The sequence below is a fragment of the Cenococcum geophilum genome (assembly GCF_001692895.1).
Source record: "Cenococcum geophilum 1.58 unplaced genomic scaffold K441scaffold_31, whole genome shotgun sequence".
NCBI lineage: Eukaryota > Fungi > Ascomycota > Dothideomycetes > Gloniales > Gloniaceae > Cenococcum > Cenococcum geophilum.
In genome coordinates this window covers 1424729-1450006 of record NW_027137589.1, presented here as the reverse complement: position 1 = coordinate 1450006, position 25278 = coordinate 1424729, and the positions used below count along the sequence as shown (strand labels likewise).

Below are 25278 nucleotides of genomic sequence, written 5' to 3'. Positions count from 1 at the left end.
TGGGTTTAATCATGGGTTTAATCCTGGGGGGTGGTTGAATGACGCTCATCGTCATTTTCTTCAACTTCTGAAGCCTATTAACAAGCTTTGTCCCACTCCTCACCTCTGCTTGCGCCTTTGAGTTTTATATTTTGGTTGCTACGTCCAATTGCTTCAGCTGCTTCAGTTGCAAAGCGTACATCCGATTGAGGCAAGTTCAATTGGAGAGTAGCAAAGGTATACAGCTGGTGGAGGCCAGGACTGACTTGTTTGAGTGTCTCGGACTCTAGCAATCCTCCGACAGGCTAGTACGACTGCAATACGTTAAATGATCACCATCGTTAGGCTAGCCAATCCACACTTTCAGCGGATGTTCATTTAAACTTGATTATATCCCCGGCCCAGGTAAATCCTGTCAATATGTACTTCTGCCTCCAGCGGCGATACCACCCATCCTTGCATCTCCTTCACCATCTCCTTCCCCTTCATTCACTGCATATCTGCTCATTTGTTTTCTTCATGAATTCATTCGCGCCGAAAATAGGGTCAGGACTCCGGTTGACACTTTTCCAACAGCCACTCTCCCACTACACCTTCCTGAGAAAAGGCGAGCCCTCGTAATGCTTCAGTTGGCCTTCTTCTCAGTCGCAATAGCCCTCTGGGGTGGTCTGAATACTGTAGTCGCGACAACCTACGATACGCATTTCAATCGCGTTACTTGGGACAATGAGCATTGGCGGCTTACGACAACAAATCTGGACCAAGGTCATTACCAATCGCGCATTTCGCTAGCCAATGGCTATTTGGGTATCAATCTCGCAGCCGCGGGGCCATTCTTCGAGGTCGACGAACCCGTCGACGGTGACAACATCAATGGCTGGCCACTTTTTGATCGCCGCCAAACTTTTGCGACTATTGCCGGTTTCTATGACTCTCAGCCTAGAACGAATGGAACGAATTACCCATGGTTGTACCAATACGGCGGGGAGAGTGTCATCAGCGGTGTGCCGCACTGGGCTGGATTGGCGGTGGAAGCTAATGGTCAGATACTGAATGCTTCAGTTGATCCTGACACCATCTCCGGATTCTCATCTACACTCGATGTTGGAGCAGGGTTGATGACTTGGAGCTATACATGGACTCCTTCAGGCGCAGATGCTATACTTGTCGAGTATGCCATGTTCGTCCACAAACTCTATGTCAATCAGGCAGCGATCCAACTCAAGCTCACAGCTTCCCGCGACATCAAAGTGACCGTAGTTGATGTGCTTGACGGGGACTGCGCTGTGCGGACGGATTTTGTGGACAAGAAATTTGAGGCCGACAACCCAACTATCTGGTCCGCTGTCAGACCGAATGGAATTAGCAATGTCACTGCATATATCTACTCGACTTTAAGTGGCAACGAATGTGTTGATGTGTCAAAGCGAGCTCAGGTTACCGAGGGAATATTTGGTGGCAACGTGTCCTCGATTGCGCAATCCATCGATATTAGTCTCGTGGCCAACAAAACTGCCACCGTCGAGAAATACATTGGTGGCGCATCTACGGACGCTTTTGAGGATCCGCAGTTGATTGCCCAGAACGCCTCTCTCTCGGGAGCCAAGACCGGATTCGTTAATATGCTTCACTCGCATACGGAGGAGTGGAACAGCATACTGACCGATGATTCTGTTGATGACTATTCCCTTGCCAATGGTAGTCTGCCAGACGATGGAAATATCCAGGAGTTGCAAATCACGGCCGTGACCAACCCTTTCCACGTCCTTCAAAATACCGTCGGGATGAACGCGATTCTTATGGCAGGCAACAACACTATGCTGGATGTTAATAGCATTAGCGTTTGCGGCCTTGGGTCCGAGTGTTATGCAGGGCTGGTTTTCTGGGATGCAGAGGTGTGGATGGCCCCTGGATTCGTCGTATCTCATCCAGAATCCGTCAAGCAGGTTGCCAATTACCGCGTTCAAAAATATCCTCAGGCGAAAGAGAACATCAACATGGCATTCAGTTCGTCCCAAAATGAGACAGGCAAGTTCACAGCTGGTGGGGCTGTCTTCCCGTGGACCAGCGGGCGCTTCGGAAATTGTACAGGGACTGGGCCTTGCTTCGACTACGAGTACCACATCAATGGAGATATTGGACTTGAGTTGTACAATTATTACGCTGCTACTGGAGATGTTGAGTACTTCAAGGATCAGCTACTTCCTATATACAACTCCATTGCATATTTCTACTCAGAGCTGTTGACTTTCAACGAGTCGAGCGGCTTTTACGTCCTGACCAATGCGACAGATCCGGATGAGTACGCGAACAATGTCGATAATCCCGGCTTCACGACCGCTCTTATACAGAAACACTTGAACCAGACGAATGTATTCAACAGCTGGTTCGGCCTTCCCGTGAACGATACTTGGACCAAGCAAGTTCAAAAAATTGAGCTTCCAGTCGACCCAGAAGCGAACCTTATCCTGGAGTATCAGACAATGAACGGATCCATTTCAGTCAAACAGGCCGACGTTGTCTTGTTGGATGACGTCTTAGACTACGATAGTCCGTACTCGAATTCAGATCTAGATTACTACGCCGCAAAGCAGTCCCTCAATGGTCCTGGAATGACCTATGGAGTTTTCAGCATCGTAGCCAACGAGATCTCACCTTCTGGCTGTTCGTCCTACACCTACGACCTATACGGCTCTCAGCCGTACACTCGGGCTCCATGGTTCCAATTCTCCGAGCAACTCATCGACAACTACGAAGCCAACGGTGGTACGCACCCAGCCTACCCCTTCCTCACAGGAATGGGCGGTGCCAACCGCGTCGCTATCTACGGCTACTTGGGGCTTCGTCTCTTCATTGACCGCCTCGACATTGACCCCAGCCTGCCGCCTCAAATCCCAGCGCTCAGCTACCGTGCCTTCTACTGGCAAGGCCACGCCATCAAGGCCACCTCCAACCAAACCCACACCACCATCACGCGGCTCCCGCGCGCCCTCTCCAGCGCCAACAGCACCTACGCCACCTCGCCCATCCCCGTCTCCCTCGGCCACCGCGACGCGCAATACGCCCTCGCGCCCAACGCCACCATTGTCGTCCCGAACCGCCAAATCGGCCAAAACGCCACCGTCCCCGGCAACGTGCTGCAATGCGCGCCGGCGCTCTCCAACACCGCCTTCCAACCGGGCCAGTTCCCACTCGCTGCCATTGACGGCGCCGTCAGCACGAAGTGGCAGCCGTCCTTCGCCAACACGACGTCCGTCCTGACTGTCGACCTGGGCCACGCCTTCCACCCGATCCGCAGCATCCGCTTCGACTGGGCCGCCAACCCGCCCGCCTTCTACAACGTCGTGTTCAGCAACGTGACGCTCCCGCCGTTTACCGCGGCGGCGGACCAGCGCCTCATCGTCAACGTGACGGCGAGCAACGACGTCGGCATCAGCGCGCCCTACGACCCCGGCGCTGCGGCCGCCATCGCGCCCTATGTCGGGAATTCGACCACCGTGACGCTCGAGCAGGTCGTGTGGAGCGGGCGGTATGCGCACTTGCTCATTCAGGGCAATCTAGGCGATCCGAGGCCGAACGCGACGGGTGCGACGGTCGCGGAGTGGAATGTTATTTCGGATCGCGGGAGTAAGGTCAAGATGTATAGGCCTAGGAGGGAGGCGAGGGCGGATGGGTGGCGGGGGAGTAAAGAAGTGTGGTAGGGTCCTTGGGAGGGGGAAAGGGGGGAATGGGAAGGAGGTGATTGGGACATAGGGTAAATTTCTTGTAGATATATGTATATAAGAAAGTGTGGATTTAGGTCACCCCACGACCTCTCTTCCTTTCTCCACAACTCCACGATCTTCTCCACAAGCCCGCTTTCATTCTCTTGCTTTTAGCATCCTTTCAATCCTTTCTCTCTCAAGGTCGCGGCTCATCCGTCCCCCGCATACGCTGCTCNCATGGGCATATCAACCGGATTGTGAAACTTGCTGCTCAGTTTATCTTTCCCGTTGACACCATCGCTACCAACACGCGGGTCAAGTATGTTGAAAAGGCGATCGTCGTGCGGGTGCGCCGTCGAGTGCGATTGGTGCGGTGATAGTCCGGCAATTTGAGAAGGGCATAGCCGTTCAGTGCGTTCGTAAGGCACATCTAAAGCACTGTCGTGCAGTACTGGGTCAAGATCAACAAAGTAATCACCAATAGAAGCATCGTAGGATTTGCTTTTCGGGTCGATGTAGTACCGGCAATTAACGCTCCGCTGACTAGTCCATCAATGACTGTAGTTCAGCTCACCTGTCAATTGGAAGTCCGTGCGCAGACGTCAGGAAAGGAAAACTCGTGTGAAGATTGATCTATGAAGAAAATGAGGCTATATATACACGTGGTTGACTGAGTCGGTGACCGAGTCAAGGGGTCGGTGACCGAGTCAAGGTGGCAAAATCCGATTCAGGTCGACATCACCATATTATTTGAAGAGAGAAGTTTGTAAGTTGCCGGGGTGGAGGCGGTTATCGCGTCTGCAAGGCTATTATTGAGGGAACGCCTCCCTAAACGAGCCTCTCCCTGATTTGTCCTCCTCAATCATAAAGTCGAACATTCGGCTAGTAGAAGCTTAAAAATAAGTAGAACACTTAGAAGGAATGAGAGAGCCGCCCAGAGCATTTTTACAACCTCTGCCCCTCCAAATGAGCTTCAGGGCGGCTGTGGTAGTTACAGACCTTATTCTTATCCCAGGAAGGTGGACTATCACGTGATCTTCAAGATACTTATATAATTACTGTGCTCATATAATCGCGCAACGACAGTAAGCACCGTCTTTTGCCAATCTTCTTCAACTGTGCCGGAAATTCATGAATCCACATGACAAAAGGAAAAGGTGGAAAATTTAGACTTCAAAGCTTTGAGAGATCATACTGCTCTGTATTAATTTTTGGGAATTGTCAGGTAACGTAGGTGACGGGGTTTTGTCCGCTCCCTGGGTTATGACCGTTTTGAACACCAAAACTTTACCTAAGTTATATCTATCACGCCTGGGTAGGTCTTAGCACGACACACCGCCTTTTAAATGTATGTGTTACTTTGATTTTGGCAGAACAACAAAACTTTACTTTAAATAGCAGGCGGTACGCTAACCCAGGGAGCGGTCAAAACCCCGTTACCTACGTTAGTGCTTGAGCACGCGTGAGTAAAAATAGTGTAGTACTCGTGGCGTCTGAATATATCATTTAGTAAAGAACGGCCTCTGTAGCGCTAAGGAAAGGAATTACACTTAGAAGTTCGAGAAGGGAAAGTGGTCGGAGCATACAAAGGCTGTCTACGTCAGCTTATAACGCCAATTCACCATCTTGGCTCCCTCTTGAAAATGCGACGAGATGTGATCAATTCTTTCCGTCCAACTGCTCAGATCCGTCCGGCAGAAGCCACACCACAAGATCCCAGGCGCAAACTCAGACGAATCTACTTCACTCATCCAAGAAGGCGGAACATTGAATCCGCTCGAGCTGCTGCTGTGCGCTTCCTGTTTTGATAGATGGGCTTGTTTGGCATGTTGACTTAGGTGATCCTTTCTTGAGAACACTCTAGTTGATAGCGGCCGATCCAGGCATGCTTGGACATTGTGCTCCTCTAGATGTTCGAGAGATGGGCAATGAGCTTGGCAGAATACGCATTTGTTTTGTATGACGGCTTCGTTATTTGGCATGCAGGTCCACCGGATGGCTACAACATGCGTGGCCTCATGCCTCTTCCACTCGTAGCGGTCTTTCAGCTGCTTCACGCAAAAAGTACAGTAGTAAGAGTTGGTGTCCTCCGCTGTAGATTGGATCTCCAGTAACGAAGAGGAAGGCGCGAATCTTTTCTTGCCTTTTCTACCGACGGTGGGACAGTGAGAAGCGGAAAGGTTCAATGCGTTTGAGAAAGTCAATGTCGAAGATCCTTCGTTTACTGCCTCTGCGTTTCCGGTATTGCTACCGTACTGTCCGCTTGCCAAGAAGGGAAACAATGGAGGCCCTTCCGAGGGTAATGATCCTGAATTCTCAGTGGGCTTCGGAGTGTCTTTATCACAACAGAACTTTCTAAACACTCCAGGAAGGCTAGATGATGAATCTGCTGCTGATGGATTATCGAAACGAGTAATGCTATAGCTGCTAGACTGGTCGACCGCTGGGTAAGTAGTTAGCATTTCCCTCGAGGATTTATCCAAATGCAACGAACCTCTTCTTATGTTCCGGGCCCGTTGGTTAGCAAAATAAGTTCTGATTTGCCGCAAAGTCAAGCCAGTGCTGCTCATGAAAGATGATTCTTCCTCGCAGGTTGGATATGGAAAGTTCCGATGCGCGTTGAACCATTCCTTGAGCAGTTCTCTGCCCACTCCTTCACCAGGAGCAGATTTAGCGTTTATGCCAGGACATGAAGTCTTTATCATCGAGCTCAGTCGGTTGGGCTGGGTAAAATTCAAAGTTTCAGCCCTCTTCATGTTCCCAGAGCTCTGGTGCGGTTTACCGTGGGGTCCCAAGTTATCCTTTTGCCCAAGTTTCGTGTTACAAGTAAGTTGTTTATTGCCCTTAGTCGTTCCGATCGAATTTCCCTGTACATGAGGGTCCACAGGCAAGCTATACAGCCTCAATGGCGAAATGGCGCCATAATCAATGCTTGATCCTGTATCTACAGCTTTAGAGTAAGGACTGGGAGTAATATCAAGCTCTAAGTCCTTTATCCGGACATAATTGGTACGGCTCGGTTTATCATGGAGTGGGATAATACAAGCCCCAGTAGAGGGTGCAATGGTAGTACTAGGGAGCTTTGCAGAAGAAGCTTCACAGCCGTTAAATTCCTTGTCGTCAAATACAGGGGATGTAAGCCAATTGCCAGTAAGCAGAGAGTTGTTCGTCGGCTCAAGAGGGTTCTGAGGGCCTGCAAAGAGACTTTGCTGATCTGGCGCACTTTGGAGCCATACTGGAATAATGTGATGTGCATGTTGAAGAGCGTTGTGGCCGTAGTCGCTTTCTGGGGCTCCCGCTGGGGCACTGAAGGATGAGTCGGTGGTTACGTCAGCATGGAACCCAAGCTCATCAGGCTGTAGCTGACTATCAACACTAGTAAATTCGTAAGTAAAATTTCCGAAGTAGATAGCTCGAAACCATACACTTGATCGTCAACCCAGTCGTGCCAGTGTCCAGAACACTGAGAGGTAAAGCTGATATCGCTAATGTGATGAGGCTGCCAAGACATATTGCTTAGCATGTTCAGGTCACGTGCTCCCGGGCTGCTATGAAGTTATTTCAACAATCCGCTCGTACGAAAAGGTTAGAAAAGGCCAGCCTGGAAAACGAGCAAAGGACATGCTAATAAAACATAATCTGGAGGACAGGGACTCGAAATTGACATTCAAGGCGGATACGCAGGTCTCACTTGCTGTTCGAATTCTTCGCCACATTACATGGCTGGCCGGTCTCACAATTATCGTGTCTTCGTATACTCGGCCTCGCTACAATCCGTGTTTTGAGACGTTTTGCTCTATGTCTGCTAGCACTTCTCTACAGCTATCCAGATCTGCCTGCCAACATTTTCCTACAACCACTGGAATCTGTCTCTGAGGATTTTGCGCCAGCTACTTGCCTACATCATTCGAATCTTTGCCCGAATCTTTGCCCGAATCTATCTTCGGAGAGTATTGCGATGCCAGCTGCTTGTCTACCAGCTGAATCTGGTGCCACAGCTTTCCCAAATCTGACTCGTGCCCCCGTGCCATGGTTGCCATCCACCATCTGTAGGTGTAAACAAGGATGCCAAAGGGAGATCTCTGAGAGAAGGGCAATGGAATGGCATGGGCAGGGTGCGATGGTAAATGCTTGACCGATTGGACGAGAGGGTTGGATATAGCCATGTTATATACACTCTGTGGAAGTGTTGAGGAAAACAGGCAGGCCTCATCCAAGTTTCATCCAAGGCAGACTCACAGCAGGCCTCGGACGGTGCAGATTGCTGAACTAATTGAGTTATTACTGGAGGATCCCCGCCAAGTCAGGAATTTCACTCTTGTACATGTATCTCCCTGCATCGTGTGCTCTCGCGCGCTCCCATGCATCCTCCCAGCGCCCACTGACTACTGCCCATCAACGTCTTCTGTTATTACAGCTAAGCTGTGTGCACCTCAGCTTTCGTGCACCTTAGCCTTCGTAGACTACTGTCAGCCTTTACCGGTGCCATTCCTTATGAACCTAAAAGCAATATTAAGATACACACTGGCTTCTTATACTTCTCTCAGTTCATCTTTAGGTTGCGGCCGCTTCCCCACAACTAGGTGGAAGCGACTCCCACATTTTCTTTTGGCCTGTGCGAAGAACACCAGAGGTTCAACGACCCCAATATTTATCAAATTTTCTAAAAGTTAGCAAACTAAGCTTTTAATAGCGTTATACTTAAGAGGAGATTTTCAGCATTGCGTTGTTGCATTTTAGAAAAGTTGCTTAGTCAGAAGTGTGCCACGACTTATTCGTTGATGCCTGATGCATGTAAAAGTGTTTCTTATCTTTACAAATTCTCGATAACGTGAGCGAGAGGGTTATGACGGTCGGCATAGTTATGACGGTTCTTAACAAATTTCGTCGGTGCATCCCTATCGCTCACGTTATCGCAAAAGAATCGCATTAGTATTTTTTAAATATAGTAGCACTTTGGCGTAGAATATATGATACAAACCAACGGAGCTGCTAATAATCTGTTCATGATACCTTCTTGTATACTCAGGCGGCTTCGACTAACTATCTACGCTAGGGGCACACCATTAATCCCAAATTATGTAGAGTCATGTTGCAAGTTGCCTTTTAGAGTGGAAATGTCTTGATCCATGCCGGTACTAATTACCACTTTAAAATTTTAGTTGCCTTTAATTTTGATATTTCAGCTGAATCTGAATGAAGTTAAGAAGATGCTGTGTGGGGGTTGGATGAGGGGTACCCCTGGTCAAAGCTCTTGATTGAACCATTTGTGCCAACAGCCAGTTTCAGCTCAAAATTGGTGCTAGGTGTCTGGAGGTCAGGAATTTCGGGGCCTGATCTCGGCGCATTAGCTGCGAGAGAGATCAATCGTAGCGGCAGCGGACCCGGGCTCAACTCGACATCTTGCAGAACCATTTGGGCGTAAACGGCATCAGTGGTTGGACAAAAATGGCAGGGCGAGAAGTGAGGCGGCGCAACGAGCCACGAGCTCCTAGATCCGCAGTCTCTTAGGCTGGGTGAAGTTCACCCCCTCGGGTTGACTGAGATTTACTCCTAAGCTGATGCTGAATTTCCAAGTTTCTCTCACCATTCACAGAACGCCATGCCAGGGATGCACTTTATCACAGACTTGCTGATAAACAAACCCCGTTTGCTAGTTTGTTTGTTTGTTTGCTTTGTAATCAAACAACCAATCAAACCCAGAGACCCGATTTTAGCAGTCAATCAAGCCCTATATCGTCTCGTTTGATTGAGTTGGTTTGCTCGTTTNATACATAAGATATAGGTATTATTTTTGGCTAAGGGGAGTAGATATAGGGGTTCTTGGTGGTTGATTTTGGGCAGTTCTATAATATACTACGATTGTGATATAATATACGCGCCGAAAATAAACATCCGAACNCGTCTTTTTGACTTAAGCCTACTAAAATCTCCTCTTTTACCCACCAATTCCTATACCGCCTTTACTACAGCACCTTCCTTATCTGATGATCAAGAAGACGAGTACGAGCAGTAGAAGAAACTCGATCTACTAGCGGAAGATCACCCACTGGCTCGCGATCCGTTCTTATACTGGAGGACGATGGCAATGGAGTTTCCTAACCTTAGTCAAATGGCGCTTGATATACTAAGTATACCGCCATTAAGCTGCAATTGCGAACGATCGTTTAGTGAGCTTAGTGATATGCTTGAGCCTCGTCGCTCACGAATGCGGCCTGATATTATTGCAGCCTTGCAGTGTACGCGAAGCTAGAACCGCAACGGCTTTATTAAACGCAGAAAATGACCTTTCCTAATAAGGAAATCGTATACTGGTTCGGACTTAACCGGAGATCGCGCCATTTGATTTGGTTTGCTGACTTTTAAATAGTGCGACGTCCTACCCAAATTTTTAATTCTGGCCTTTAACTTTGGCGCTATTGAGAGGCGCGATCTCCCACTTTAGGAGCTGTTTTGTATACATACAATAATGTACAGGGAGGACTGGCTACATAGCCAGGTCGATATTGCTGCCGTCGTGGCGGGCGATCAATTTTTTGGGCATCTTTTACATAGGAAAACTCTGCATCAAATTTGGAGTCACGTGACCTTCCGCCAGAGCGACAATAAGGTTTGATCCACACTACAGTAAGCTATCCTTATATAACGTTCAGATATCATTATAGTAACTAATATTAATAGATTTGCCGCTTTAGATTAATAGAATTAGACCTTCCTGTTCTTAATACTAGGGGTGATTGATTTTGTTCCCTCTTGACTTTTAAGCTTAGCGCGAGCATTAAAACACCAAACGCCTATCACTAGATTGTAGCGTAGAGCTCCTAGATCCTCTTACCGTTGCGCAAAAATGTATATAAATCTATCCAAACAGTCAAATCTATCCAAACCGTTTGCTAGTTTGATCAACCAAACGAAACAAACAAGCTTGAAGCTTCAAAATATCCAATCAACCAAACCGAAGATCCATGGTTTGAATTGTTTGTTTATCAGCAAGTCTGCTTTATCACCTTCGGATTGTTGTAGCAAATCTAGTTCCAGCTATCCGGTTCGTCACTGATATTTTCTTCATTACGAAATCTTCTTGTATATTAGGAATAAAGCCCTGCGCTCCTGTATAAGGATGCATAACCCAGCTACACCGGTTTATAGCGCCAGTCCACCATCTTGGCTCCAGCTTTAAAATGGGATGAAATGTGCTTAACTCGTTCTCCCCAGCTCTTAAAACTAGTGCTACAGAAACCGCACCACAGAACCCCAGAAGCGAACTCGGACTCATCGGCGTCCCGAGACCAACGGTCCAGTATCTCGTCTAAATTACTGAAGCCATTGTCTTGCCCTGGGAGGTGGACCTGCTCAATATGCTGCTTAAGGTGGTCTTTCCGCGCGAAGGTCCGGGCGGGAAGAGCCTTCTTAAGACATACGTGAATATTGTGTTCCCCTAGGTGGGCTAAGGAAGGAAACTTGAGGTCGCAGAAGACGCATCCGTTGCCTTTGGTAGCTACATTCTCTGGCATGCATGTCCATGTTCTTGCGACAACGTGGGTGCCCTCGTGTCTCTTCCACTCATAGGAATTCTTGCATCTCTTCAAGCAGAAGGTGCATTGAAATGACCAGCCGTCTTCATCTTTGTAGTCATTGGTCAAGGCGTGGGTCCCCTCTGAAGCTGGGTTAAGTGTCCGCATAAATCTTTTCTTACCCTTTCGACCGAAATCCAAGCGAGCAACGCCCTGAAGATCTTCTGGGACCGATGGTGAGGATGGCAATTCCGGTGCCATAGCAGAGCTGGACTGATGAGATAGCTTTCTTGCAGCCTCCACACTTCCATGAACTTTGTTTTCTATTGCATTCTGTAGAAGCTCCGGTAATTGAGGGAAGTCGGTCGACGAACTTCTCGCAGGTGGAGTGCCAATCGCCCAGGAAGACATCGGGGGTATATTGGCAGGGCTATAGATTGAAGATGCTTCGTTTTCAGATGCTGACTTGGTACTGTTGAGTGTATTACCTAGCAACATATCAGCTCTTATTTTATGTCAATAGAAAATGCAAAATATAGAATACCCACCCTTGAGTAACTTACGAGCTCGTAGATTTGAGAGACAGTCACCAATTTGTTTCAAAGTCAAACCGGTGCTATTCGCAAGAGCAGCCTTTTCCTCGTTAGAGGCGTATGGGCTATCTCCATGCGCATCGAACCATTCTTTAACGGGAGCTGTGGCTTGATGTACCGTTGGTCTTATCTGAATACCTGGAACCTCATTTGTGCTTGTTCTTGTAGTTAAGTGCGATGAACTTCTGCCGATGGGTAGTCCAACTGTGTGTGTTTGCGTTTGAGGTGGTCTTCTCTTACGGTGACTGAGAATATTTCTCCCTGGATGCGGCACTTGAGTGCTTTGGTCATTGACAGCATGGCCGGCACTTAGCTCAGTATTGGTATAAGGTACCTCCTCCATTGATTCATGGTCATTTGGAATGGAAGCAGGCGTTCCTGGGCCCTCCGGTCCCAGCATATGATTAGAACCATTTTGAGGATCAACATGCCAGTTCTCAACCTCAAAATTTGGGGCAGCGCCATTTCGTTCATCGTCAGGACGATTCAGCGTATCTTCTGCTAATTCTCTAGTAATGTCGTCAGAAGCCTCTTCATTCGTCATCATCCTCATAGCGTATTTTAGTATTAGTGACTGATCAAATCCTTCGAGGGGACCTCCAGTTTCGGCCAGGCGCTTCTGTAACGCCGTCTTCAAAATTTCTGAATCTAACCCACTTGCTGAAATGAAGCCCTCCAACTCATCATCTGATGCGTCTGGTGGCGGGGATAGTGGGCCTGTCTTCGGCCCCCGCCTCGCTTTGCTAAACTTGCGTTCCTCAGGAGCTGGAACGTCGTCGGGTTCGATGGATTCGTGAGAGGTAGGTCTGTAGTGATGAAGAGCTTCAAGATTTTCTTGGAAGTTCTTCTCCGAGGCAGTAGTTCCCTTATAATCACTGATCGAATACTGGCTTAAGGTATTAACGACTTCCGATGCGTGTGAGGTTTGCGCGGTGTCCCCTAGGTCCAATACAGACAAGAAGCACATCGTTTCCTCAAGGAACGTATATTTAAGAGAACTAGAAACTTTATAAAACCTCCCTGAGATTTTCCTTAATAGCTTCCAAGCATCAAATTGTACGAATGCGTCCCTTATAGACTTGAATTAGGGTTAGCAACTTTATATCTACGACAACTTGGATTATTAACGTGAAAGGGATGTATATGTTTATGCAACAAGACTAAGAAAATTACACAAATTTGGATGGTAGAGTTAATTAAGCGGTAGCTGTAATAAAGCGGAGTGCGTCTATACTGGCTTTTATAGACCAATGCGATAAGACCATAAGAATATAGCATCTGTTAAAATAATAGCAGAAGTATATAGTGATATTATAAGGTAAAAGCTTAATGCTTACAGATAATGGTTCTGTCCCACGTCTGCGACTTATTTTTAATAATTAAAGGGCTGCACTTATGGCCATATCGCTAGCGATAAATCAATATTTCAAAACGCTCTTATAAAGGAGCTCAGCCGAATCGTACTTCCCTTATCCAAGGAATAAGTCCGCCATTAAGATTATAAAATAAGTATATTATAGAGAGTCGCTAATAGTCTTAGAATTAGTAAGAGTCTTGCTATTTAACTACCTAAATGCTTTTATATACATAGAGCGCGCTAAAGCCTTGCCTTTATCTTCCCGTCTCATTACATTAAAGTAATTAATTAAAGTGGTACCAACAAGTACAAATTCCATTGACTTTGCATTATAAGCTTCCTTAATTTTAGGAAGAGTTTAGACTAGAATTTTAATCGCATTCTTAAAGGATTTATGTTTTATTTCGCAAAAGGCAATTAGAGCCTTCATCTCTAGAGATAGACGGTTCCATGTCACGCCAGGGATATCCTTAAGAGATATAGCACCAAATAAATGCACCTGGGCCAGGATTTCCATGGTGGAAGGTGTAGTGTAACCTAGCTTGCAGAGGGGAGCCCAATTGACCGCATCGGACTACAGCTTGGACTGTAAGCGAGCCCTACCTGGCGGCATCAATGACGCTAAGGCAAGTCCTATAGTCCCGTTTAAACCCATACTTCTATAGTGACTGAGATTCTAAAGTTACCCCTCTACAATAGATTTAGACAGGTATAGATACTTAATACTAGGCCAAGTCTGTAGAACCTGGAGACAATCTATAATTAGGGAGGGGATACTTAGTAGACTAGTATCCCCTAATAGAGTTAAGAGACGAAGGAGAAATTTAGAAAGCTCTGCTAGGTAAAGATATTTTCTCTCCCTAACTTAAAGGTAAGTTAGTTCCAAGGACTAATATAAACACAATATCCAATATATCCTCATTTTAGGTTAGGGCTTGGCTAAAGTTAGAGTTTAGTAGACAGTACAGTGAATTTAGGTCTATTTGCTTAATACGTATAGAGATAATAGTTAAAAAGTACACTTACCTGCTAAAGTTTCGAACTTTATCCATATATTCCATAACATCTCCGATATTAAGGACGCCTAAGAAAGGCACACATGTCGACCGAACTATATCCCACAATTAATTTTCTACCTCCTCTTACGATATTTCCATCTAAGGGGTTGGAAATGCCCAGATTATTATATCCAAAATAGCAAACTGCATACTTCTGCATGTTGCTGGAGGTGCATTCAATAATAACCGCTCTTTCCACTCCTGGCTAATTATGTAGTGTTCTAACCATAGCGCTCCTTCAGCCTTAATAATACTCCGCAGTTTGCCTTCTTTAATTATAGTAGGTAGTTAAGAGATAATAGAAGAAGGGAGTATGAACGGTTCGTGCTTAAGCTCGCCAGAATTATTCTACTGGAGAGACGGTTTGCAGACACGATTAAATAGGGGGCTTGGGAGGACGTTGCAGCTAAAGAAGGCCAAGAAACGAAACTTCTCTAGGGCGGCATCTTGTAGTAAAGGCCTACGTCTACGTTAAACACGATTCTGGAGAAGTTAATGGTGAAGGTCTTACCCTAAGAAATCTTCACGGTTTATTAATCCTAGCTTTGGCTCTAAAAGCTGCGTTATTTAACCCCAGCAAATAAAGTGCGAAGCGTTAACCTAGGACGGAAAACCTGTTTATTAATTGGAACTTAATGATTACTTGTATCGCAGCAAGCAAGTGTTCTTAGATCGAAAAATAAACCAGAATAATGGGGCTTTGGCGATCTGCCTTAAGTCATCGAGGAGGCACGACTCGGGAGATCCACGCTAAAAGTTAGTTGGGATGGAGGAGTATAGGGATGTACCGATCTATTGCTACGATATCCCGTTATGAATATATTAAAAATAAAAAAGTTATAAGGTGTTGTGATCCCTGTTTAGAACGTGTTCAGAATGTCTTCAGAACTTAGAACGACCTCCTTAGTCGGGTCAACTTTTAGTGTGGTTGGGTGAACTGTACGCACGTTCTCAAATCATAGGTTGCCACGAGTGCAGTAGTGGCTATGATCGTTTTGAACGCCTAAGATATAATCCGTCCTTTGATTGAAGGCATTTAATCCGAGGACTTGATACGTAGAGAAAAGAAACTTTTGGGAACTTTGCGTAATTATTTCTTCTTACCTAGCTATAGCATTTCGTGAACTGCTATAACGGACCTTTCTTAAATGTTCTAGGAAGATTTATACTTTCAAAGATCATTTTTCCTGACTATTATATTAGATATCCTAGGTAGGAACAATACTTTAAAGAATTCGCTCTCTAAAAGTGGTTCTAAATGGGTTATAGGCTGGATTGTACATTTAAACGCGAAAACCTTATGGCCAAAGTTACCTCTAGGACTGTACAAGTCACTGAAATTACTTTAAATGTTAATAAGGATACGTTCCGTGAGGTAGCAAAACGCCTTTCGCAGAGTATTGAGGGCCGCTGGCCTTTTTTGTCTTAGCCGGGAGACCCAAATCCTAAGGTCTGTAGAATTAATCCAGTATCTATTATCCTATCGGCACCCGTAATCAACGACTTTAACAATGTTAAACAAATATTACGTCTAAATGTTGTTTCCAATGTCCCAACAGAACTGTACTTTAGAAGTTATATTCTTTAAAGTTGTTCCAAATGTTCCAGATCGGGTATTGCTTTTAGAGAATAGATTTAATAGAATTCTTGAGAATACATACTTGCCTAGGATAACGACAACCAACCTAAAATAAATAAATAACAACAACAAATATATATATATTTGTCGCGTATGGCAGCTGATTGGATAGGATACTCCTGAAACGAGATGATTGTTAACTGAGATAGGATAGATCTTGCTTGCATCTTAGCTTGATAACTAAGTTGGCACAATTACGCTACCATCTAAGAAACACAAAAGTATGGCATTTAAAACTCACTGTACAGATTGGACATTTAATGATAAATTTAACGGAATTACTATTCTGTATTCTATAGCCGAGCCAGAGCTTAAGTAAGAATGCCCTATACCGGGTTAATGGGCATCTCTAAGGCTAAGAATATCTTGTTTATATAATTCCTTAGTATTTATGCAGTTTACGGTCTTAACGGGAATGCCTTTAAGAGCTGGGTAGCTAAGACGAACTATAAAATGTAGCTTCGCGATCTCTTGCCGTTATTAAAGCCTTTTGATTAAGCTTGAATTATGACGTTTGGGTATAGCTCTCAGCTATTTGACAGGGCTAACCTCTTGGGAATTAACGAGTGGGTACACCATCTGCTTGTAAGCGTGAGTAGTATAAGAGCTTCGCAAAAGGTTAGCCCCTAGATCGCTCCTTATATTTAATAGAGATTGTCCTTTTTAAACTTGATTAAATAATTACTTATATGCATAATTACTTTATTTTTATTTACAGACTGGGCTATTGCTAGAGGCTTCCGTAGTCTAATGTAAGGAGTATAAAAGAAATTATATATAACTTATATGGAACAGGAGAGACAGCGTCCGATATTATTTATTTGCCATTTAATGGGTGGACTTGTCGCCCGCCAGGTTAGTAAACTATACTGTATTAAAATATGATACTAATATATTGACCTAATACTTTCTAGGCAATAATTTAATTAAACGACTACTCTTATAAGTTAGAGTATTAAGGAATAGATCTAAAGTGCTGCGGCCTCCTATTCTTAAGCACTCTTTACTTTAGCTTAACTGAAGCGGATTGGAATACTTTCCTAGTTAACGTCGCGGAGCTGGCTTGGGGAGTTCGTTCCGAGATTCTGGACGCTCTTAGGGCTTTTAACCCCATATTAGTAGAAAGTTAAGAAGATTTTGCTAATATGAAATATCATCCGCTATTTAATGCTTTTTATAAGACGCAGAAAACTTCTTTTGCAAATCTTAATTGTTATATATATTCTCCTTTAATTACGAAAGCAAAGGTTTTCTTAACTTATGATTAAAGGTCGTTACCCGCTAATCTGCAAGCTTAAATGGCTAGATTGCTTCTCCTATGCTAGACGTTGATTATAACACTATATATAAGTTTAAAGGGAAATTTGGAGGTTTTATATATATAATAGAAAAGCTAAGGCATCTAAAGAGCCTTTTGCTAGAACAACCTAGCGTTATCGTCCCAAGCTCTAATATATAAAGAGAATTATTCAACTTCCATTATTTGTAGTTCTATTTTTAAGCCCGTCTTTATATAGCTAATTATATATTCTCGTCCAAAGAAACCTTAGCTTCCACCGCCTACTACTCTAAATTGCTTTTACCCTCTAGGGAAAAGGTTCTTCGAGGGCCGAGGCTTAAAGCGAAATGGTAAGTTATAGGGCTAATAGGTAGAATTACAATCCTTGAAAGAGCTTGTAGCTAAACGTAATAATAAAGATAATACAGCTCTTATAATAACAGGGATTGGTGGTATAGGGTATCCATATATATCTTTTATAATTAAGGAAAACGACTAATCTTACCAAATAACAGGAAAACAGCTATACTACTTAAGATTACTCGTCAGCAAATTAACCAGAGAAATATCTTCTTTATCTACGCTAATGACGTAAAATCGTTACACTAAGCTTACCTTTATATTGCAAGACGTGTTGGACCCAAATACCTACTTAAAGAATACCGCGGTTAAGATCTTTAAGGGATTTAGAATAACGAAACCGCCGAAGAGAAAGTAGAGCTATTTAAGGCCTGGCTTAAAGATCTGGAGAATGCAGATACCCTATTTTTTTTTAACGACCTAGATAGAATTAAGGACTTAGAAAAGGACTTTAAGATTTAAGAGACAGCCCTCCCGCGGGAAGTGAAGAACATCCTGTTTATAACCCGCAACCCTGTGTTCCGCGAAGCCCACCGCTTACGGCATGATATTAGACTCGACCCTATGTCCTCTACCGACCTTATTAAAGTAATGGAAGAAATCCGCTGCACTAAACGCGCTAACCTCGACGGAACCGTCAATCTTTATAACACTTAAATCCTCCTTAACATCGCGAACGCAGTTTACGGCCACCCTCTCGCGGTATCTATTACCATTAAATATATTATCCGCATATAGTCTTAAATTAACAGCTCTTTAGCCGGCTAAGACTTCGTAAATATACTTTATAGCGCAGATTATAAATCCCGGAGACGGTTCTTAGAGTTTAAACCGTAGATATTATTAATTATAGAGGCTTTCTACGCTTCGCGAGAGCAATTGCCGGATCCTAATGGAAGAGCTTAGATATTAATGCAGATCCTAAGTATTCTTAAGACTGATGAATCAGTTGTTGATTTTAGGGAATTTTTCTTTAGTGCTAATATTAATATAAATAATAACAAGTTTCCGGATAAAGATGTTCTATATGCGAAGTAAACAGAGCTATTAGAACTATTATGTGAGATCAAGGCTGTTTTATTTAGTGAGAGATTAGGAATTTTAAAACCATTTAGGTTCCATCTATTGTGGTTAGAGTATGCGAGATATATAATAGAGAAAGGCGGGAGGATTAGGTGGATTCGGCAGGTTTTAATGGTTTGTTATTATTTAATAAACAGGGAGGGCGAAGATAATAAGAGGGGGGTTAAAAGGAGGAAGAGTTTGTTTTATCCTTATGTTAGACATTATTTAAGGGTTTGTAGGAGTTTTGGGATGGAGGTTAAGCAGTTAGGCCTTGAGGCGGAGTTTATGGAGATAGTGGAGCAGTTAAAAGGGGGGGCGGTTGAGAGTAAACCGTATTGGCGCACGGTTATGTGAAGTGCATAATACTACGAGTGCACGGTTTTCCTCACCAAAATTTACTAAGTATATTAAGGGAGTTGTGTTATATATTAGCGCTAAAAGAGCCTAGATACTTATACTCTTCTATTTTTTATTTTAAGGCGTAACTTAGCCTTAAGATAATTCGTTTTCTAAATTAACTAAAGGTAAGATACTTTATAACGACTAAGTATAATTTATAGAATAAGTATAATTTAAGGACTAAGAGTGTTACGGACGCTTTAAGTACGATATTACGACTACTTGGAGAAGAGTTGGAAGAAGCTAGTTGGTTAATACAAGCACGGTCTAGGATGGAGCCGGTAGAACTATATAACGAAGAATAGTAAGCGAGTTACATAACATGCTATGTATTAAACAAAAGAAATAAGAGGAACTTACGTACCTTATATATAACACGTATATTACGTATAAGAAGGATTTTATAGGAGTACGGTTGTGTATTTAAGGACCCTTAATCCCTACCTAGATAGTTCCTTCCTTATAGTAATTCTTAGAATATAATTAGAGTTAATCTGTTAGGTAACCACTCTACTAGTTATTATTATATTATTAACTTAATTTGCATTACCTATACACCTAGCCTATTAATAGGACCTATTATAGTACCTACTATAAGGTTCCGTTATATAATTACTACCTAGTTATAGTATTAAATATAAGAAGTTAAATAATATGCCACCAAAAGCAGCTACTATAACGCCATTAACGGCGGTAACTACTTTAAGGTTAGGAGGTAACACTAATATAATAGATACTAACTTATAGCAACCTATAATGGTTAAACAGCTATAAGAGATAGTTAACTAGTTAATAGAGAATAGTACAACGCTTAAATAAAGGATTAATAGGATAAGGGTAGTAAAGATTAAGTTACCTTTAATTAAGAGATTCTTAGGAGAAAGATTAAAGCTTAAAGGATTCCTTATATAAATGCACTTTAAAGTTATATAGAAAGGAGCAAAACTGCTAATATTTATAGATTGAATAGTATATATAGGACTATTCCTATTAGGGAGGGCACTTAAGTAGTTTAAGCCTTACCTTATGGAAATATAGGCGAATGGAATGATGACTACTAACTAAGAGGTGCGGTTTATGTTTATAAGCTAGGAAGAGTTTATAGAGTAACTTATATAAATATTCGGAGACTTAGAGGTAGTAACTATAGCGGAAAGAAAACTCTAAAATATTATGTAATGGACCTTAGTAATTAAATATATAATATAATTCTAAACGCTAGCTATATAAGTTAAGTAGAATAATAAGGCGCTTATAGTATAGTATAAATAGGGACTTAAGGCTAAAGTTTAGGATATAATTATTCTAATAGAAGATGCTAATACTCTAAGGGATTTAATAGATTAAGTAATTAAGATTAATAATTAGATTTACTAAAGAGAATAGGCTAAGAGAGGCTAAGATAGAGTTTTACAGTTATATAAGATATAGAGTACGTAATAACCAAAGCTAAGTTAGAAACTATAGTATAGCGTAGAGCTAATAGACCTAAGTAGTACTAAAGAAACCTATAAGAGATAGAGTAAGAAACTATAAAAACCTAAAGGTTAAGGATCTAGTAATTATAGGACTAAGGAGTAGAGGCTAAACTAGGGATCTTAGTAGTAGAAGACGTTTAGGCGGACTCTATAGCAAAGTTAGTAGTTTAAAGATAGAGCTTATATAAATTGCAGAAAATAAGGTTACTTTATAAAGGATTATAAAGATAGTTAGAGTTACTATATAATAAAGGGAACCAGACTAATAGCCGACATATATATATAAAGGGATAATAGTATACTGCAAGGAATAAAAGAGTGTTTAATTAGAAGTTTTATATTTTGTTATAATAATACATACCAAATTTATAAAGACGCTAAGTATGGCGTAAGCTATTAGCCATAAAAGCTAGAGTTAAAGGGACTTAAAGGAACTAGAGAGTTAGATAAAGAATAAGATTAACTCTATAAGCTGGATTAAGATATTAAAGTAATATATAGATAATAATTAGCAACAATAACAATGGAGTTAGAGTACTTATTAATTAATAGCAACGAGGAAGATAAAGGAACTAACTAGGGGTATCTAAACCTTAATAATATAATTATAGAAGTAGAGACTGAGACCGCTATAGAGCAAGGATTAGTAACGGGTATTATAACACCGTTGGATATAGTATCCATTGCTTTATAAGACGGAAGGAGTAATATCTAAAAGGGATTAAGTAAGTAGACGACTGCTAGTGCTAGCTTACTACTTAATAAAGGCAAAAGGCTAAAACCCTAAGATTCTTAAGACGAGATAAGGTATACCTAAGGACCTATAACAGACGAAAACCGATAGAGTAGGGCAGTAGCTTAGTTTAGGAATATATAAATAAGCTTAGGATAAGAATTCCTAACAGTATAAGACTCTTAAGACGAGATAAGTAAGATTTAAGACTCTTAGGATAGGATAAGAACTATAGACGCCTAGTTAAACTAAGGCGAGAGCTAAGCTTAAGTTAGAAGTAAGCTTAGGATTAAAGAATTTAAGGGACTAAGAATTTAGAGTATAAATAAAGGTACCCATAAATAAGAGGTAAGAGGCTTCTTTATAAATTAGGGAATCTATAATACAAATAGCAACTAAACTAGGAAACTAATATATAAACCCAGAAGACTTACTAGGAGAACATAGTGTTTAGCCTAAGAATTAAAGAGTTAATATTAAAATTAAGAAGTAAGACGACTTTAAGAATCCACTTATAAGACGTAAAAAAAAATTATAGCAGAATTTAGAGTAAGGATTGCTGTATAGCAAAACCAGAAACTAAATAAGAGATTTAGTATATTAGGACGTATAAGGGACAGAGCACTAGTATAAAGAATTACTAATAGGCCGAGAGTAGGCATACTAAGAGCTAAGTGGCTTACTAAACTGGAAGAAGAAGAGGATTTAGGAATTCTAACTAGGTTTAAGGAACGATATATAAAGGGCTATTATAATATAGCAATAAAGAGATATTTTCTTACGGACACGCTGTATACACTTAAAGGGTTATATTAAAAGTAGTATAGATAACAATATAATAATAAGTAGGAAGATTTCTATATACAGCTAGATAAGAAAGTTATCTAAAACTACCTAATTATAGAGAAGGCTATAACTTATATTAAAGGAGCCTTAATTATAATATTAAAAGATCTAGAGGAGTAATTAGAGGACTAGAGAAGTAAAAAACGAATCTTAGTACCTGCAAACAAAGTTGTAATACTTAAATTAATATAAGAAAGGTTTAAACTTAAGGATAAAGATAAGCTAAGAGTTAACCTAAGATACTAAGCACATTATACACTATTGTGGATAGCATATATAGATAATACGTGCAATATATATAGAGCACCTAAGGATAAAAACCGGAAGTATCTAATAAGAATATATTAGATAATGGATAAAGCGAAGTATCGAAACGCTAAGTATATATATAATTAGCACCCTATAGAAGTTTAAGAATAAGGGGATTTAATACTTTAACTAGGAAAATTCCTTACGGAAGAATGCTTAGATAGACGACAATAGTAGGAATATCTAGAAAATACCTATTTATAGTACGTAGAAGATAAAAAGTAAACTAAATATTGGCCTAAGTTGGACCAAGTATAGACAGGATTAAGTAGCTAATAATTAGAAAAAGTGGAGGCCTATAGAACTAGAGGGAACTAGTAGTAGAGCCTTAGACCCTTAAAGGAATTTAAGGATAACACCTAAATTTATAAGTTAATTAGCGAGATTAGTAGTTTAAAGCATTAATAGATAGTAGAGCAATAAGGAACTATATCTTACTAGTAGTAGTTAAAAGAATGGGATTACTATATAGGAAAAAAGAGCATTTTTACCTATTAGTAACAATTTTAGGAGATCTAATAGCCTATAGAGGAAGTATTATTAATCTTAAAATAGGACCTATTTAGTTAACCATTAAAGGGAGACAAATTAAGATATCTTTTAATATATTACCATTAGGGAATAATAAGGCAGTATTAGGAATGCCTTAGTTACAGAAATATAATCTAAAGATTAATTAGATTACAGGTTAGGTTAATATTAAGAATACTTAATACTATAGGATATAACAATAAGTTAAGTTAGTATAGTACTAAGTAGAAGCGACCTACGAAGAAACAGAAAAAGGGCTAAGCTATATACTAAAGAGATACTATAAGTATAGTAAGAAACTATAGTTACCAGAAAGTAAAAAGCTGTTAGAGTATATAGCATAGGACTATAAGATAGAATTAGAACTAGGAATTAGTCTAAGGTTTTTTCTAATCTATAAGCTTACCGAAGAAGAAGGTAGAGTACTAAAAGAGTTTATTTAGGAAAACTTATAAAAGGGATATATTAGACCATTATAATTATTAGCGGGTTATCCAGTACTGTTTATACTAAAGAAAAACGGCAAACTAAGGCTGTGTATTAACTATAGATAGTTAAATAGCATTACTAGAAAGGATAGGTATCCTTTACCCTTAATTAGCGAAATCTAAGATAGGATAGGTAATACGCAGATCTTTATAAAGATAGACCTAAGATAGGCGTACTATTAGATTAGAATTAAGAAAGGCAATAAATAAAAGGCAGCCTTTAGGTTAAAGGAAGAACTATATAAACTATTAGTTATATAATTTAGGCTTATAAACGCGCTAGTAATATTTTAAAAGTAAATTAATAATATATTAGGAGAATACTTAGATAAATTTATTATAGTATACCTTAACAATATTATTATTTACTTAATGACTAAGGAAGAATACGGAGAACACGTTAAATAGGTCTTAAAGAGACTATAAGAAGAATAGATACTAGTAGCAATTAAAAAATGCGAGTTCTTTACTAGAAAGACCAATTTTATAGGATTTATTATTAAACTAGGCCAACTTAGTATAGATCTGAAAAAGATCGAGGCTATAGTAAATTAGTAAGAACTAGAGAATATTACGCAGTTAAGATCGTTTTTAGGGTTTTGCAATTACTACAGAAGGTTTATAGCGTAATAATTAAAGGATATTAAGCCATTTACATAATTAACGAAGAAAGAGAAACTATAGTTATAGGGAAAAAAATAATAAGAACTATTTAAGGAAGTTAAGAGGTTATTTACCTAAGAGCTAGTTCTTAAAATCTATTAACTAGGACTAGAAACGGTTGTAGAAATAGATATATTAGACTTTATACTAGGAGTATACTTTATATAAAAGCATCTAGATAGATAGCATCTAGTAGTATACTATAGTCGGAAAATAATACTACTAGAACTAAACTATAACATCTATAATAAGGAGTTATTAGGTATAGTTATAGTACTAAAGAAATAAAGAGCATTCTTATAAGGTATAGAAAAACTATTTATAGTTAAGACGGATTATAAGAACCTAATAGGATTCCTAATAATAAAGGAACTTAATTAAAGATAGGTTAAATAGGCAGAGATGCTTATAGAATACCATTTTAAGATTTAGTATACTAAGGGCATAGATAATACGTAAGCCAATGCGTTAAGTTAAAAAGCTAAACTATAGAACAATGAAAAGCCATTAGGGGCTTTACTGCGAAAAGATATAGATAGACTAATTAGATATAATTATCCGAAGATTATAATAATTTAAGAGGATAAGTTAAAAAGAATTTATAAGATACTAAAAAGCTTTTAGGTATAGAGAATTTTAGAAGCACAGCTAGAAGATCTATAGATGGATATATATAAAAACTAAGAAGTAAAGTATATCCTAAGAAGTATAGTAGAGCACTTTATAGAGGACTTTTATAAAGGACTAACTTAAGGACACAACGGAGCTATGGGCTTAGTATTAAGACTTTAAAAAGAGTACATTATTAATAGAATCTAGAGAATAGCTAGAAAGGTCACTAAAGAGTATCTAGATTGCTAAAGGAATAAATTAATAAGGTATAAGCTATACGGAGGGCTATAACCTATTAAAATACTAGAAAGACTATAGGAGGTTATATTATAGGACTTTATTATTAAGTTACTAAGGTTAAGAGACTCTATTATCAGACAAGATTATAATATAATCTTAGTAATAGTAGATAAGCTTATAAAGTAGGGATACTTTATAGCATATATAGAAGAGATATTAGCAGAAGATATCGCTAAAATCTATATTAAAGAAGTGTTTATAAGATATAAAGTACTAAGCAAAATTATATTAGACAGAAATCTAAGATTTATAGTAATATTTTAGGAGGTATTTTTGGCGGAATAAGGAGTTTAAGTAGTAACTTTTACTATATATTATCCGCAGACAGACGGTTAAATAGAAAGATTAAACTAGATACTAGAATAGTACCT

The 25278-nt window shown here is 40.8% G+C and overlaps 3 protein-coding genes across 3 annotated transcripts; 1 reads left to right on the top strand and 2 right to left on the bottom strand.

Moving 5' to 3' along the window:
- Positions 1-599: 599 nt before the first annotated feature.
- K441DRAFT_569793 (carbohydrate-binding module family 32 protein) lies at positions 600-4531 on the top strand (the record flags this gene model as incomplete). Its single annotated transcript, XM_067643878.1, has 2 exons — positions 600-3611; positions 4469-4531. 2 exons carry the CDS (start codon positions 600-602, stop codon positions 4529-4531), a joined length of 3075 nt encoding a protein of 1024 aa, XP_067502174.1.
- Positions 4532-5278: 747 nt separating this feature from the next.
- On the bottom strand, positions 5279-7714 carry K441DRAFT_678824 (uncharacterized protein; the record flags this gene model as incomplete). The annotated part of the gene is made up of 4 exons (XM_067651193.1): positions 5279-6126; positions 6178-7058; positions 7375-7499; positions 7586-7714. The coding sequence occupies 4 exons, from the start codon at positions 7712-7714 to the stop codon at positions 5279-5281; spliced, it is 1983 nt and encodes a 660-aa protein (XP_067502173.1).
- A 3102-nt stretch (positions 7715-10816) lies between these two features.
- On the bottom strand, positions 10817-12757 carry K441DRAFT_678823 (uncharacterized protein; the record flags this gene model as incomplete). Its single annotated transcript, XM_067651192.1, has 2 exons — positions 10817-11685; positions 11761-12757. 2 exons carry the CDS (start codon positions 12755-12757, stop codon positions 10817-10819), a joined length of 1866 nt encoding a protein of 621 aa, XP_067502172.1.
- Between the last annotated feature and the right edge of the window lie 12521 nt (positions 12758-25278).